The sequence below is a fragment of the Mesocricetus auratus genome, unplaced genomic scaffold (genome assembly GCF_017639785.1).
Source record: "Mesocricetus auratus isolate SY011 unplaced genomic scaffold, BCM_Maur_2.0 Super-Scaffold_100004, whole genome shotgun sequence".
NCBI classification, from domain to species: domain Eukaryota; kingdom Metazoa; phylum Chordata; class Mammalia; order Rodentia; family Cricetidae; genus Mesocricetus; species Mesocricetus auratus.
Genome location: NW_024429189.1, coordinates 26280930 through 26295855, shown reverse-complemented (window position 1 = coordinate 26295855; position 14926 = coordinate 26280930). Strand labels below are relative to the sequence as shown.

Below are 14926 nucleotides of genomic sequence, written 5' to 3'. Positions count from 1 at the left end.
ATGCCACCAATAGGTAAGTAGGCATTAAACTGCACATTGAAGTTAAAAAAAATCTTTACAGTTTCCTGGTGATCAATCATCATAGTGTTTTATATTCTGTGTCAAATCTTTCTTTCTTCCCTTCTTTGTAAATGTGCCCCTTACTGTATTTCTGAAGGAGTGCTTTGAGATGAACACAACTGGAAATTTCTATTAAGTTTCAAAATGCAGCACTCTAAGCATGGCCTATAAGCTGACCACAGATTTTCCCCAAGTCTCTAAAACAAAAGAGAAAAGCCCCTGAATCTTCAAATCTTAACCTAAACTACAATTAATTAGCTTCATCTCTAAAAAATTTTAAATGCACTATTATATGCTCTATATCAAAATGAGATTTCTTCCCAAGAAGTATATAATTTTATGTATTAGTATAAGACCAGCCCATCTATTTAAAGGACTATAATTAACATGAGCATTGGGTCTCACTATGGAGATTGGCATTCAGTGCAAGCAGATAATATGAACTAGGTTTTAGCAAATTTAAACAAATCAGAACATATTTTATATAATGATAATATAATAGCACTTCAGACTCAAAGACTAATTTTAAGTTTTCTATACAGATAAAACTGGTAGAAGTGCCATTTTTATGGCATCCAAAGAAAGGAAACCAGATTCATTTTCATTTATCAAAATGAAAATAGCTCGGCTGTGTGGTTTACTAACCAGTATGTAGCACCGTGTACACTCTGATCTAAATAACATGGCTATTGTGTTTGGTGTGCATGTGCGTACTTGCCTGTGCAAGTACAGTCATCTATGAACTGGAGGCCAGAGGCTGACAATATCTTCCACTATCGTTCATAATTGAAGGATATATTAAAATTCTAGACAAAGTTAATTATTAGGAGCTTAGGGAAGTGGCTCAGTAGGGAAGAGATTTTTCCATGTAAGCATGAAATCCTACATTTATATTCCCCGCCCTCACATTAAAAAGCCAAGTGTGACCATGAGTCATGAGTGTCTGTTACTTCAGCATGGTAGCAAGAAGACAGGAGGATGGATCACTGGGATGTGTGGGCTGCCATCCTACAGTGAGAGACACTGTCGCAGAAGAACTAGGCAGACCGCACTAGAGCAAGACACCCTAGTCCTCCTCTGTCCTCCACATGTCCACATGTGCATGTAGGCATGCATACATAAACATACATGTGCCCATGCACCACATGTATACACACACATACACACTGTTACCTTTAAGGGGGAGGGGGAAAATAAGAATGGAAATTTTCTCCCGGCTTGAATAATCACTGCCTTTAGCTCTTAAGATGGGCTTTTTGTGTATTTTAAAATGCAACTTTAAGAAGACATATCTATAATGGTCTAAAGCAAAAACAAAATGAATTTCCGTTAACTCACTTGGTAGCATAACCACAGTGACTGGAACTATATGAGGTATCTTTAAAAGAGAATGATTTATACATACTCATTAATATATACACTGATACCAATAATAAAACTGAAACAAAATGAAATGTATTTAACGACATTTTCTTTAGAAATAATACTGATGAGATAGAAACCCACATGTCTGAATTTTAAAGTTTTGCTATATCTAAGAACCGACCGTGTGTTTCTTCATTGCTCAAAAATTTGCTGAGTCAGAAGATAATGACACAAATATATTAGCAATAACAAACACCTCTCTATTTGGACTTACCATGCCTGCTACTGGAAACCTAGCTAACTATCCAGGGTTAATGAAGTCATGAATCTTGAAGAAAAATGTACAACCACCACTTTACTGCAGTATAATCTCTAAGTACACTCTAAATATTTGTCATTAATAATTTGACCCACAGATAAGCATGGCCTTCACACTTCATCTAGGAAACTCCTCTTGGCAACAGAGACCATTACTCAAGTCCCAATGGATACATCTACAATAGAACCCCAGCACCTAAGGCTCATTGAGGGGCACAAAGCCTGTCAGAGCATAATAAAGTTTCATGGTGATCCCCAAATAACTTGACCTAGAGGACAACACACACATCATGACAGGCCACTATAACAGAAATCAAAGTGCTCAGGAGCCACCTTAATGAAGTGACAATCATTATTTCTAATGCATAGACTTAACAAATATACACATCTAAACGAGTTCATGTTGATACTTCCTAAAACAATTTCAATATATCTACAGAAAATGATGGAAAACTACTTTGCCATTATTTTTGAAACATCATAAATAAAAGGAAAGAAGCAAAGTAGTATACCCATATGCAAAATTTCTAAAAGCAAATGGTTGGTGTAGGGAGAGACCTTAGCTACCTGTAGAGGTGACCATGCCCGTTTGGGCGTGGTCACAGGTACGTAGAAGGTGCGTGGAATACAGAGCTGAAAGGGGATTCGCTCTCTTTTGGGGCTCCAGCCGGATCTCAGAAAGCTGCAGACACTAACCTGGGTTACCAGTTTCTCTTGTAAGTAATTTCCCAAAATAAATAGCCAACAATACCCTTATCCAGTGTATGGTTATATTTCCTTTTCAGGTTGAAACAAGAAAATGATAATTAACTGAGTTGATAAATAAGGAAAAACAGATTTAGAAAAGAACTATTTTTAAATTCCCCCAATCTCCAGGGGGATTAGCTGAGCATAGTAACTAAAGAAGGGTGAGGTCCAAAAGCTGTGCAGCATAGACCCACATGCCCTACTCCAGCATTTCTGGCAAAACGGTTCGATTGTGCCTCCTTAAAAGGTGTCAGCAAAGCCACTCCATCCCTATCCAAAAAACTCTGCCTCTTATTTTTCTTCCTCTTACCATCCTGAACCTTAAATCTGGCCACCCAGGGAGCTGGAGAGATGGCTCAGCAGTTAAGAGCATTGACTGCTCTTCCAGAGCTCCTGAGTTCAGTTCCCGGCAACCACATGGTGGCTCACAACCACCTTGAATGAGCTCTGATGCCCTCTGCTGGCATGCAGGCAGAAGATTGGCTACATAATAAATAAGTAAGATATTTTTTTTAAAAATCCGGCTGCCCAGGACTCAATTTATTTAGCACAGTGTATAAGTGACACTGTGTGATTTCAAGGCAACGGGCAAGAGATAATAAGAAACATGAAAAGGGAAGGATGAGAATACAGATAAGTGTTCAAAGGAAGAGACGAGGCTAGCCAACGCTAGGGCTACTGCAGCTTCCTCCCGAGGCTCCAAACTGATCAGTGAAGACACCTTTGAAAGTCCCCCAACCTCAACTATCATACTGTGAATTCAAGATCAGGTGAGAACCACAATATGGCACCCAAGTGTCTTCCAGTCTATGAATGACAACTGTGGTGTCGAGCCACTGCCTCTGGATGCCATCTGGCTTTCATTATTTATCAACCAGTCATTGGTACAGGACATGTTAAAGGAAACTGTAAAGGGACAAAAAAAAAAAAAAAGCTGGGGAAATCTAGTGCTCTAAAACAACATGCATGCTGGGAGTGATGGTACAGACTTGAATAGGGGCAGAAGCAGATGAATCCTAGTGAATTTGAGACCATTGGGACTACACAATGAGACCCTGTTAAAATAAAAACTAAAAACAAAGCAGGGGGTGGAAGAGGCTTTGGCTCAGTACTGGAGGTACTTGATACCAAGCCTGGGAACATGAATTCAATATATTTCAAACTTAATTTTATGTATGTGAGTGCTTTGCCTGTGTGTATGTATGTCTGTGTATGGGCGTATGTATGCGTGTATGTGTACGCATGTATGCACCACATGTTCGCCTGTTGCCCGTGGAGGTCAGGAGAGGACGTAGGACACACTGGAACTGAAGTTACAGATGGTTGTGCTTCACCATGTGAGTGCTGGGAACCAAACCCAGGTTCAGTACAAGAACTAGGGCTCTTAACCACTGCTCCGTCTCTCTAGCCCTATTGATTTTAGCTGTATCTATCTAGAGTATAAATTTTAACTGATATTTTGTCTATGTTTGCTTGTTGGCAGGCCTTTTAAAACAGGGAGGCGCTTTCTTTGTAGCACAGGATGACCCCAAACTCCTAATTCTTGGGCCTCAGGTTCCAGGGTACTGAAATTGCAAGTACACAGAGCATGCCAGGCTCTTTGTAGAATTTTCCCATTTTTAGAGATGCCCAAGTCTTTGTACATTTGATGCAAGTCCTCTGCTACTGAACTACATTCATACCTTGCTTTGTTTTGTATTATGAAGGGAAAAAAAAGTGTTGCCCATGATGGTTTCTAATTTCAACCATCAGCCTTCATCTCTTGAGTACTGAGATTATTGTTATGCCCCCACTATCTCTGGGAAACTTTATCTGATTTATAAATTGAACTCTCATTCATGAGTCTATTAAAATTGTGTAGGTACAAAGGATATGTGACCTGGTCTACTCACTCTGTAGACCTTGCTGGCTTTGAACCCAGAGATCCGCCTGCCTCTACCTCCTGAGTGTTGAGATTAAAGATGTGTACCACCACTGCCCAGCAGATTTAACATTCGTTAAGTGAGTTCTGGGGAGAAGCAAACAGAACACAGGAGAAGTCTGGCCATAAGTTAGCTTGCAAGTTGTGAAAGTAGCAGTTGTTGTATTGTATTATTCTCATCTGTTTTCTATATGGAATAAAAACATGTCTTATTGAACTTAATTCTTAAAGAAATGTTGCTGGGTATGGTGGCACATCCCTTTAACTCAGCACCCAGGAAGCAGAGGCAGGCAGATCTCTTGAGTTTGCCGCCAGCCTGGTCTACAGAGTGAGTTCCGGGCTACACATAGAAATTCTGTCTCAAAGAAAGAAAAAAGGAAGGAAGGAAAGGAGGGAGGGAGGGAGGGAGGGAGGGAGGGAGGGAGGGAGGGAAGAAGATTATTTCCTGTACATGGGTGTTTTGCCTGCATATGTCTATGAACTGCATGCATGCAATACCCCCCTGGATGCCAGAAGAGGGCTCAAAAACCCTGGGACTGGGGTCAGCAACAGTTGTAAGTGGCCATGTAGGTGCTTGGGATGGAATTCAGTTCCTCTGAAAAAGCAGCCTTTGCTTCAATGTCTCACTATGTTTTCAAGTGTGGGACAAATTAAAAAAACCAACTGTAGTTTGAATGTGAAATGTTCCCCACAGGCTCCAGTATTTGAATTGTTGGTTCCCAGCTAGTGCCACTTAGCTAGGTTGCAGACCCTTTAGGAGAGTCTCACTGCAGGAAGTGGGTCACTGGGGGTGAGCCTTGAGGTTTTACAGCCCTTCCCCCACTTCCCATTTACGCTCTGTGATTAGCCTATTTGCTGGCCCTGCCACCAATGCTTTCCTTACCTACCATGTATTTCTCGCTAAGATAGACGCCCGTAGACTGTAAGCCAAAGTGAACCCTTTCTTCCATAAAGTTACTTTTGTGAGGTACTTTATCACAGCAATGAGAAAAGAAATATGACATCAATGATGGGTAAAAGTCACGATAGAATCTCCATTCTGGCCGGGCGGTGGTAGTGCACGCCTTTAATCCCAGCACTCGGGAGGCAGAGGCAGGCGGATCTCTGTGAGTTCGAGGCCGGCCTGGACCGATAGCCTCCGAAACAATACAGAGAAACCCTGTCTCGTAAAAACCAAAAAAAAAAAAAAAAAAATCTCCATTCTGTAATGTTATTTCAACTAACCAAATACCTTCACAACTTCGTGCATCCAAAACATTCTCCCTTCCTTCTTGAGAAATATGGACCATAATATCCTACCTAGTCCAGCGTGCATACATATAGAGTTAAGCAGACTAAAATGACTTAAGAAAATCATTAGAACACATAGGCAAAACACTGTTGGTCATAAGGAGGAAGAGTTTGAAAAAATTTCTGCCTCATGTATGAACCCATAGGTTCATAATTCTATGTTGTTGACAATACAATGACGAGTAATGAGTACCATATTTAGTTTGGGAAGAAGAAGCAAACTAAGAGGGCAATTGCACAGGTTTTTAATATAATAGCTTTTGCCTTTGATCCCCCCAAGGGCCATTGAGAGAGAGTGGGAGAGGAAGAGAGCTTCCTCCTGAACCCAGCAGATCTATCTGCCAGGCCACTTCAGACATACCCTAACGCCAGTGAGTCTTCAGCAGTTTCGGGACTTTTATATATGTGGTACAATATGGATAACTGATACCTCATTGTGTTACACCTGATCGGGCCTATTTCTGTGTGCTTTTAAAAAAATAATAACTGCAAGAGAATGAGCGCTTTGTGTTTAATACATGCTTGCCAAGTGAGCAATAAACAATTTGCCAAATTTCCTGGGGGCTCTGGTGCTCCGCCTCGTCATCAGCTGAAGCATATGCTGGATGTTAGCCTGGGTGGACATAGTGTGTCCTATTTATTCAAGGTTTCCTTTGAAGCCACAGTTTATAAGTTTTGTTTCTTAGGGGTACATGTCAAATTTCATTTAGCATTAGTTGGTATCCAGATACCCTGAATGGCAAAAAGGCAGCATTTGAGGGCAAAAGAAAAAAAAATGCCTGCTATATGAGCAATGATGTCAGCTTCATTTATGTAACCCACACAAAACAAGAAGAGAAGTGCAACAGGAAAGAGGACAGTGGGAAATCCAGATCAACAGCCATGCAGTTCATTCAGCAGTGTAGACTTGTATACAGACAAAATGTTCAGAAAACAAATATGCTTTAAATTGATGTCAAAAAGGCAAATAATTTTAAAGAAAGTTCTTTGAAAACATCTTGTTTTAAATCCTTAAATTATAAACATTATCTCTTATTTGAAACATGTTCATAGATACAATGTTTTTCCCTAAAAAGGTTAGGCAAATGGTTTTGGAAAAATCCTGAAAACTTAAATACATAAGTGGATGCTCGAACAACTAATACTCACTTCAGAGTATTTTCAATGAAAACCAGAAATGTGGTAAGTTAACTACAAAACCAAGTCAAATATAACAATATTCGAAAAATGGCTTGTCTATAAAGTTTTCTCCATTTGTTTGCTTATTTAAACCTCAAAATAGCCTATAAGTAGGTGTCATAGCCTAGCTTTTTTTTTTCCTGAGACAGGGTCTCTTTGTGTAACCCTGGCTGTCTTGGAGCTCAGTCTGTAAACCAGACTAGCCTCCAACTCACAGAGATCCACCTGCCTCTTCCTCCCAAATGCTGGGACTAAAGGTGTGAGCCATCACCACCCAGCCTGGTATTGTAGCCTAAATTCAAGGATATACAGTGTGTGGTTCACAGGATAGTAAATCTGTAAAGCGGCTCTCCAGGGTGCCATTAACCACACTGCATCATCCTGTTAAGACTCACCCACGTTGTTCAGTTCACAGTTCATTCACTTTCAATCCTGGTTTAATTCTACTATGTAAATGGAAATAAATCACTCATTTGTCTTTTGATGGGTATTTCCCTTATTTCCATTTTTTCAATAAGACATGGCGATTCAATGAACCTTCTATGTGTATGTATCTCCTGGTGGACATATGTAAGAACGTTCTGGGTCATGGGCGATGACAGTGTCTGGATCTGGTTCACACTGTGCATCCATCTGCTCTCCAAAGGGTTTGTCACAACTTTTACAGGACATTGTATGGTTACTTTACAAAATTTAAGAACAAAACAAAATAGAATTTTACTTACAGATGTCTATGTGCTAAGGGACGGATCCATAGGCAAAGAAACAAGAAGAATGCTAGTGTGTAGCACAGTCACAGACAGCTTCAGAGCTGTTAACATTCTGGGCTCTAGGCCTAGTGGTAAAGTCCAGAAACTCTATTATGCTCTGCAACTTACATACATGATATGTATGCCCTATTTTATGTGTTAATATTTATGTAATTTAAACTCTACATAATAAGAATCTGAAAATGGTAAGAACCATGGGGTTTACATGCAAATAGATTTTTTCATTTAAGAGACTATATTAAAAAGAGTATTCACAAGTTTTTATTGTGTTGTGCCAAACTTTGACAATTCTGAATCCCCAAGAGGATATCCCAGTCCACCAGATGAGACTGGGTACATTCAGGGAAGTATAGCCATAGACAGTGTACCTCTTATCAACAGCTTGGTTTCTTTTCAGTTGTCTCAATCAATGAAAACTTAAGACCTTGAGAAATGAAGGACAACTGGTAATGTTCACCTTTCAGGATATTTTTCTCTTGAAAAACGTTTATTTTGAAAACATTTCAATAAGCAAGATATCAAAAAAAATGATTACTTCCCCAGTGATGGGAAAATGAAAAATTGAGTACCTCAAAAGTGAATATCAGTACATAGCCTCAACTGTCATAGTTATTTCTAAACCACATACACAGACCACTGTACTCACATGCTATACGCATTTGAGCCACAAAAACATAGAAATTTCTAAAGAATTTGATAGTAAAAATCTAAGGAGTTACAGTGTGTTCTTACAAAAACACAGTAGATGAGGCTCCGCACACTCCACCTTGGAGACAACACTACAATTTAAAGAGCCATGTTAACAGAAAAGGCAGTCCAAACTTGAAGACAGGCAGCGGGCGTTGTTCATAAATCTATGATGTTCGGTTATCTAGTCAACTTCTTTCCATTATACTGGAGAAGTCAGTGTGTCTCTGTGCCTTAAGTAGGTGACACCCAATAAGCTCAGCTGACACCATTTTGATTAATGAAAAAAGAAAAGGAAGGAAGGACGGACGGACGGACGGACGGACGGACGGAAGGAAGGAAGGAAGGAAGGAAGGAAGGAAGGAAGGAAGGAAGGAAGGCAACCAAGCATAAGACCAAAAACAGAAAAGAAAAGAAAAATCACCTTTGAGGTATTGAATAATTGGTTTTCCTTTAAGCTTTCAAAGTAGGTAAACAGCTTAAGAGACTTGTCTTTAACTCGGGCTTTCTTTTATTAGAGTGTACAGTCTCGGTGCATGCCTAAAGGAGTAATAGGCTGTTCCTAACAAAGAGGCTACATTCTACAATCGGCCTTTTGCCAGAGGCATCATTCCCCCAAAACACACAGCTAACTGCAATCTCCTGCTGTACCTGTAACAATTTAATTGTATACGTCAGCCTAGTCAAGCATCTTCAGCTCATGACTGGGAGACATGAAATTCATTGTCATTATTGTCCCTGTCATTTTGGATCATTATATCCTGCTGCAGAATTTTCCTCACTTCAGTGCATTTTTACCTCCAGGAGCCAGGGATTATAGCTGAGGTTGGGGTGGGGGCAGGACTGTGAACTACATTTACCTCAGGGGAGCCAGAGATTAAATTGGCTTTGCTCTCTCTCTCTCTCTCTCTCTCTCTCTCTCTCTCTCTCTCTCTCTCTCTCTCTCTCTGCATCTTTGTATGCAGTGAGTTTTAAACTGGAATAAAAATTAATATTCTAGTGAATGATAGGCTCTGATTCCTCCCTTGAAACATGGATGTAACCGACTTTTATTTACACTGGGAAAGCCAATACAATTTCTTTGGGTTACTATTTTCATATGTGCATAAGGTGCACTTACAAGCATTGTTAGGTGTTCAATAACACATATTTCTCTGTCAGTGTCTTGACTGGCAGGGAGGAAAAATTTAAGGTTATAACTTTATTCCCCAATTTCATTTTACAGAGGTTTAATGGAGTTATTTAATGGCTTTAAATACTTAATGATTTTTAATTATACCTCATTTTCTGTGCACAGGAATCCACTCTTGGAACTGGGATTTCTATTTTTAAGGAATGGCGTTGGGTGTGGTGGCACATGCATTCAATCCCAGCACTGCAGCAGCCAAGACAGGCAGATCTCTATGAGTTTTAAGCCAGCCAGAGCTACATAGTGAGAACTGGCCTCCAAACACATACACAAAAAAGGCAAAGTGAGAACTGGCCTCAACACACACACACACACACAGAAGGCAAGCTCTCATCTAACGCAGGCTAGCCTAGAATGGAGTATGCAGCTAAATATGATCTTGAACTCTTGCTCCTGCTGTCTCCATCTCCCATGTTCTGGGATCACCAGAATGCCGCTGTGAGGAACCAGAAAACAGGTCTAAAGCTGACAGAAGAGGAAGTAAGTTCCTCAGGACCAGACTGTGCTCCAGAAGCAGTCACATCATCTAATGGACTAGCCAAGCATGGAAACCATCACCACCTTCCTGGCTTCTTAGAGAATGGCTTGGTCACTATGCTTTCTACCGGGTAGTTCTTAGTGCGCACGGCATATCCAGGACCTAACTAGTTAAGTCTCTACTGGTTAAGGACTGGGGGCTCACAGGAGCCACAGGGCCATGGTTCAGAGAGACAACCAGGGAATGAATGACATATTTTCGATAAAGGATATAAAAAATTGGAACTGGAGGGAAAATCTGCTATGTGACTTGTATCCTTTCATCTCATATGGATTTTACTGAGAAACTTGACATTTATTCTGTCTGCATTTAAAAAGATAGCAGTTATTCCTCCATATGTATCAGTTTGTCTTTTAACAGTTAACAGTGAAATACCACAGTGGGTCATATTTATGCCATCTATAAAAATGTCCATAAGATTACATCAGAAAGTGCAGGGAGCTAGTGTGGTGGGGCACACCTGAAAAACCAGCACTGGGGAGGCAGGGAGTAGGGAGATGTCAAAGCCATCCTAGACTACATAGTAAGAACATGTCTCTGGAAACAAGTACAAACAAGCAAAATGCAAGAAACGTTTATTCTACTACTTGTAGGAGCTCTTCTAGAGAAATTTACTTTTGCTTTGGCTACATGCAGTAGCTATCAGAATTTATCTAGGCCAAACTATAGCTCTAAGTGATTAAACTATGGCTCTAAGTAATTAAAACCAGGTATGGTGGTGCACACCTTTAATCCCAGCATTTGAGGAGCATAGGCAGGTGGATCCCTGTGAGTTCAAGGCCAGCAATGGTCTACAGAGTGAGTTCCAGGGCAGCCAAGGCTACACTGAGCAACTCAAAATAAATAAATAAATAAATAAATAAATAAATAAATAAATGAAGAAATAAATAAATAAATAAATAAATAAAGAAATGAAAATAAAACCTCTTGATATCTATACAACATGTACTTGTAAATTAACGCCTTAAAGCTCCAACAGTTCAGTGGTGAACAGACCTTAAAAGCTAGGCCAACTTCGCGACTATACTGATTGTTCTAGGCCAATGTGTTTCCAAGGTATCATAGTCACTGTGGCTGATATAACTCTATGATGTATTACTAAGGAGAGTTTATAGTCAGTACAACTGTGACATCTTTCAAACCTTCATTTTAGGAATATGCATGATCGTTTCATTAGGATCAAGAGTCTCTTTAGGTAAGAATTACAAAAACTCTTTCTGTTTACCTTAAAATAGGTAACTGTATAAGGATGTAAGCATTGCTTTTAAAGTTCATTTTGGAATAAATTGGTTGTCTTACAGTCTTGTAATGTAATGGTTCCTCACGTTTCTCTTTCTATGTGTGTGCGGCATGCACTTCTATGCAAAGAGGCCAGAGAAGACAGCAGTGGCTTTCTCAGTTGCCTTCACCTTAGTCTCTTGAGGAAGGGTCACCCATTGAGCCTGGAGCTTAATAGGTTTTTGTTTATTTGTTCTTGTTGTTCTCCTTTTCCGGGGGGTACTGGAAGGGTGGGGGGCTAAACTGGCTGGCCACACAAGCCCTATCAATCCTGCTTCTGCCCATGCCCGCTCCCAGGATCACAGGTGCACAAGACCATGCCTCGCTATTTACTTGAGTGCTAGAGAGCTCAGGTTTTAATGCTTGTGAAGTGAGTGTTCTTAGCCAACAAGCAATGTGCATAAGCCCACATAATGGTTACTCTTGAACAAGAGATTATTTCATCTCAGTAATGAAACTTTTGTAAAGTATACAGACAGGTTTGTCATGGTTCAAATACTGCTTTCTCTCTGAAATACTTTGAGTCAAAGATTAGGGCTTTCTCTCCTGCTTCTGAGAATGTCCTTTGGTGCATTGAATGCCTTTGTCTTGGTTTTGCTTTCCTCCTTGTTTTTACAGGGACACTTAGCCTGATTATCACATTGGGCAAAACAGGAATTACCAACATCTTTGAGAACAAACAAGTCTATCCTTTCACGTTTTTGTTTTGCCTCACCTTAAATATTACATATTACAGCCTGAATAATCTCAGAATAAAGTGAAAAAGCAAATATTTTACTCAAATGACCAGAGTAATTATTTTTTACTTCTGTTCAAAACATAAGATTGTATAATTTCAAAACATCCATTTGAAATTATTTTAAAACTTTTCAATAATTTTTGTTCAACTTCTATTTCTATAGCCTCTAATCAAAAATAAAGATTAATTCATTCTTAATTAGAGGAATCTTTCCTCTTAATTCTACAAGGATGTTTCCTCTGCTCTACAACAAAACGCAAAGTTGCCCTGGATTTGCCACAGCAAGAATATATAATTCATAATTAAACCAAACTAAGACAGCCATGGACCCATTGATGTTCTTCAGTGGGTGATTCCCATATGCACAGCCTAACACAGAAGACTTAACACCCAACACATCCCATGTTACAGAAAACAGTATGAATTTGAAAGGATCTATGTGGGAGGAGGAAGTAAGAGAAGGACAAGGCTACAATCATTTCCACATGAGTATAGATAGGATGCTATTTGCAGAATGCCTACTCCTCCTGGACCAGAAGCCTCTTTACAGTAATCATCCAATAAACTACAATGGATTAACATTAAAGGTCTGTTGCAAAGAAAGCAGATTCACGGTGAAGGTTGTCCTTTAACATGCAGGTTCCATCAAGGGCACCAAAAAAGTAGTTAAGTGCCCACCCCTGTGGTGTCTCAGATGCTGAAAAGCCCTACAAACTGCTAATCTTCTAGCTCTTAATGTTTGTCTAAGACCCTTAACATTTTTCTAATATTGTTGCTCCTAGGACATTTTCTTAAGTTTGGTCTCTATTGCCCCCTCTGCACATATACATTCTGCATTTATATATAAAAGCCTGTCAGTCAGCTGAATTGATTCAGAAAGGTAATATTGGAACAAAGTAAAAAGGGGAGGAAAAAAATAGAAGACAAGGAAAGGTAGCTTTAAAGGCAGATATGGTATCACATAATACAAAATATATGCATCAAATATCCTAAAACAACACAACAAAAAATAACACTTCTTTTATGTAAGAATTTGTATATCTATCACCAAATATAAAGACCACATTAACAGGAGGAATCATTGAGACTCGGAGCCTAGGTGTCTTTGTGTCATAAAATTTCTAAACCTTTCAACATGTACCATACTATCACTTGTGTCCAGCTAGTTTCTTATAAATGAATATTCTTACATTATTTCCCAGTTCTGTACATGCTTTAAAATGACCAACGAAGACCTGTAAATGGCTTTGATTTTACTGTTTTGTACTGTTGCTGTTGATTGTAGTCTATCCAGAAATATATTATTTAGTTTCCTCAAACAAAAAACGTACAAATTATATCGTGTACACACATACACAATGAATTCACATTGAACACATAGCAAATGTAAAGTGAGGTCAGAAAACATCTACCAGCAAGCAAATAAGTAATAAAACAAGAAAGTTTGGTTTAACAGATACGCTGTTCATCTATCCTCAATACATAAATTATACGCTCAAGAATGATGTGTCCTGTGCAAAACAGAAACATGTCAATTTCAGCCCAAGGGGCATTTTTCTCTAGGTTTATAACCCCTTGAAAATAGAGGTTTCATCTAGAAAATCTAACAGATCCTCAGCTGCTTTCGACATCATAATATATTCATAAGGCAAGTATTCACTGCCAAACATGTAACAAATTGAATGGTATGAGGGTGGGGTGAAATTCATAGCTATGAGAATGGGCCAATCCAACCATGAGACACAGGTAAAAGTGAAAAAGAAAATAGAATGTATGACTCAAATAGCCAGGTGTCATGCCTCACACCTGTAATCCCAGCACTGTGGAGGCTGAGGCAGGAGAACTGCCACAAAGGAGAAGCCAGACTAGTCTATGAAAGTGAGTTCCAGGCCAACCTGGTCTAGAATGTCTAAATAAATAAATAAATAAATAAATAAATAAATAAATAAATAAATACTCTTTGATTAATTAAACAAAACAAATTATTAGAAGACAGGCACTGTGGGTAGTTTCTCAGCTGGTACTGAAAAAAATGTGTGGGTACATTTGTTTGTTGCATAAGAAGCAAGAATGCGAACCTATCTCACTGCAGTGTACTATAAGGGTCAGTGTACTCTCAGGGTCATAACTGAACAGAAACATATCTTGTACACAGAGAAGAAATATGACATACCATCATAGTAGACAATGGCTCCTACCAGCTTGTCCTTCTGGAGCATGGGGAAATGCTCGAGGGCTCTGGATTTGCTGAGGACATAACTGCTCTTCAGGCAATTACTTCCTGCAACCAGATCATACAGCTTGATTCCCACCCAGTAATAAGGTAACTGCCACCACCTATAGCACAAGCAAGGAGAAAGGGTTTTTTTTTTTTAGAAACATAGTATAACATTATGGAATGTCACCTTAAATTTCATGAAAAGCCATTTGAGAAAAGCAAAGTTATACCTAGAAGCGGTGGGCTGGGGGGGGGGGGGGGGAGGGGGAACAAGCCTGCACAGCTGCTTGTGACACTGGCTTAGCTGCCATACAAAGAGAACAAACGAGAGTTCATGATCATCTCCATGGCTGGTCCCTACTGCATCTTAGAATTCTTCGGGATGCATTCAAAATAAATAGCCGTGCCTGGTAGTCACAGGTCTAATGATGGATTCAACCAATGTAGGTTGGAGGTCTTGGTAAATGTGAACTACACCAGGTTTAAGAAGCCCTCAGCAATCTGTAACTACACATTGACTAGATGATCAAATCCGTTTCAAGCCCTTCGCCACCTGTGTCTAAAGAATTACATAACCCACCCTTTCGTATTAGTGGGCCTGTCTCCCACTTAGAGCAACTTCACACA

General features: G+C 39.6%; 1 protein-coding gene across 3 annotated transcripts in view; it reads right to left on the bottom strand.

The window, feature by feature from the left end:
- Positions 1-14926, bottom strand: part of Gpd2 (glycerol-3-phosphate dehydrogenase 2) — a 141799-nt gene that overhangs the window by 50239 nt on the left and 76634 nt on the right. For all 3 annotated transcript variants that reach the window (XM_013112568.3, XM_013112567.3, NM_001281680.1), the window contains 1 exon segment: positions 14255-14418. In XM_013112568.3, the coding sequence (XP_012968022.1) occupies positions 14255-14418 (164 nt within the window).